Here is a 2500-nt window from a genome sequence, read left to right on the forward strand (position 1 = left end):
AAACTTTTTACTTCTGTGGCTCACTGCAGTTCGCTGGGGTCCAAGACCCATGACGTAGATGTTGGTGATAATGATTACTTCAATAATATTAAATGTGAGAGCACAAAGTATTATGAGTAAATTTACCCTAAACCAGATTGGCTGGTTAAGCATCCAAGTGTTTAAACAAAGCTGTTTAAATGTTTACTCAAGCCTTTGGAGGTTTCGAGTGTTGTAACGTTGTGCTCCTCTGTGTCTTTGGCAGACTGTTTCAGGGGTGGGTTCAGTGGATGGCCCCAGAGGAAGTGTCCAGATGGAAAATGACCATGACCGCCTAGAGAAAGGCGTGTTGCACCAGGAGTCGTCTAATGGGTTGAACCGGCACGCAGGAAATGGAGAGGGGACGAATGGCCTTGAAGGTGGAGCTTTGGCCAGAGGGCAGCAACAGCAGAACCACCAGGAGACATTGGCATGTCTTCCCCAAACACAGGGCTGGTGTCCTATAGGAGGCGCTAACCTCCAAGAGCAACAGGCCGGCTGGAACAACCAAGCAACCAGAAGCTCAGTAAACAATGTGGACATGGAGGACGCTAGGACCTTGGTGGCCTTCTCGGCTAACGCTGGCTCCCTGCCCCCTTGCAGCGTTAGCCAGCCTTCTCCAAATCCTACTGCACAGCTATATGAGAGGTTCAGCCAGGAGATGGCTAGTCGCGGAGATGACGCTAAGCAGAAAGGATGGTGCGGCGAGAGTGAGCCGTGCACTCCAGAGGATCTGAGCAAGCTCCAGACGGCACTGAGCCAAGCCCGTCATGGCCACAAGCCACCCAACTGCGACTGCGAGGGACCCGAATGCCCAGACTACCTAGAATGGCTGGAGAAGAAGATCAAAATGGCAGCTGACAGCCAGGACAAGGGGCTTTGCAAGATGTCAGGTGTTCCCCAGCTACAGACGCAGCACTATCAGTCCAAGCCCAAAACTCAACCCATTGGGACTAGCACTTCCTGTGGAACGGATCTGCAGTCGCAGAACACCGTTAAGCAACCTCCTGTCCCAAGACCATATGGGCCGCCCCCACCTATCCCCTGCTCACCCAGTGTGCTGTCTATTGCCAAGGAGAGGAATGTCAGCCTACAGACAGCCATTGCCATTGAGGCATTGACTCAACTATCTGGAACTGGTGGAGCTGTGGGTGAATCCATGTCTGTCAACTCCCACCACCAGGTTTCCCTTCAAACACCATCCCAGTCCCAAAATGGGATACAATTGGTTTCTTCCTCATCCGGGCCCCTCAAGTCGTCCTCTGTCTCCCCGATGCCTCAGTCTGTCTCTCCTGGGAATTTTCCTCAACAGGACCCTACATCATGGGAGCAGTCCCAACCTCAGTCCCAGGGCCCTGCTCACCACTCTTCCCAGTATGGCTCCTCCAACTCCCCCTTCCCAAACTCACGCCCAGCTACTGCTAGCCCCTTTCCCCAGCAGTGGCAGCAGGGTACTGGGGCAAGCTGCGAGAAGAGCTCCCAAAGGAACCCCTGGATGATGTTGAACTCTGAGCCCCAGGCCCGTTTTCCTCACCCATCCCTCTGTGGCGGCGGCGACCCGATGTCTGAGCTGAAGCAGCTCCTGGGAGACACCAGCGGAAAATACGCCAAAGCTGCCTTTAAGTTCCCAGCACCTCCTCATGGCCTGAATGACAGCCACAAAGCTGGCCACCAGGTCATGCCTCATGTCAAGCAGGAGGTGGACCACGGGGATTACCCAGATCAGGCGTCGTGTGCTGCGGTGGGCCAATACGGCATGGTCAACGGTCAACAGCAGTACCAGGGCCAGCAGTTTTCTCAATCCATTAGGCACTCAACTCAGGCAGCACTGCAACAGCATCTACATCACAAGCGTAACCTCTTCTCCAACCCCCAGCCCTTCAGCCCACGGGTTCCCACGATGTGCCAGACACTCCGCAAGTGGTGGCCCCAGACCACTGCAGAGAGCTCATTAGACATCAAACAGGAGCCCAAGAAGAAAAAGAACGCACAGAGCTCTCCCCACCTCAAGCAGCCAATGAGTGGGCTGCTGGGTGCTTTGGGCTCACCTCTTCCTAAACCTAAACAAATCATCATCAAGAAGCCCAAGCAGAAGGCCTCTCAGCCTACCTTTCTCCCGAAGAGCCAGATCACCATACAGAAACCCCCTCCAAGCTTGCCAGTGAGTATGCCATCCCTACCCAATTTTATACCATCTCTACCAGGCATGGAGGCTGGGTTTCCCCCCTGTCCACCTCTATATAACCCCTCTCAGGTGGCTGCAAGCCAAGCATCTCCAGCCCAATCTCAGGAATCCATTATGAACAGCAGTAGTATCCCCATCTCTGAAAACAATGCCCTGGCCCCTAACCCCATGTCCGTCCCGGTGCCCCCTGCCCAGGAAGGGCTGACCAGCTCAGGCCTGACTGAAGCAGGGGAGGGTACTCTATCCACCACTTCCACACTTCAGACCTCCGCATCTCAGCCCACTCCACCGCTACCT

At 54.6% G+C, this 2500-nt stretch overlaps 1 protein-coding gene across 4 annotated transcripts in view; it reads left to right on the forward strand.

The window, feature by feature from the left end:
• The window catches only part of tet3 (tet methylcytosine dioxygenase 3), a 34630-nt gene that overhangs the window by 15174 nt on the left and 16956 nt on the right, over nt 1-2500 (forward strand). For all 4 annotated transcript variants that reach the window (XM_027025991.2, XM_035530372.1, XM_035530371.1 and 1 more), the window contains one exon: nt 245-2500. This exon is cut by the window's right edge and continues 700 nt beyond it. In XM_027025991.2, coding sequence (XP_026881792.2) covers nt 293-2500 — 2208 coding nt within the window. In that variant the 5' untranslated portion in view covers nt 245-292. The remainder of the gene's footprint in view (nt 1-244) is intronic.

Source organism: Electrophorus electricus, chromosome 9 (assembly GCF_013358815.1).
Source record: "Electrophorus electricus isolate fEleEle1 chromosome 9, fEleEle1.pri, whole genome shotgun sequence".
NCBI lineage: Eukaryota > Metazoa > Chordata > Actinopteri > Gymnotiformes > Gymnotidae > Electrophorus > Electrophorus electricus.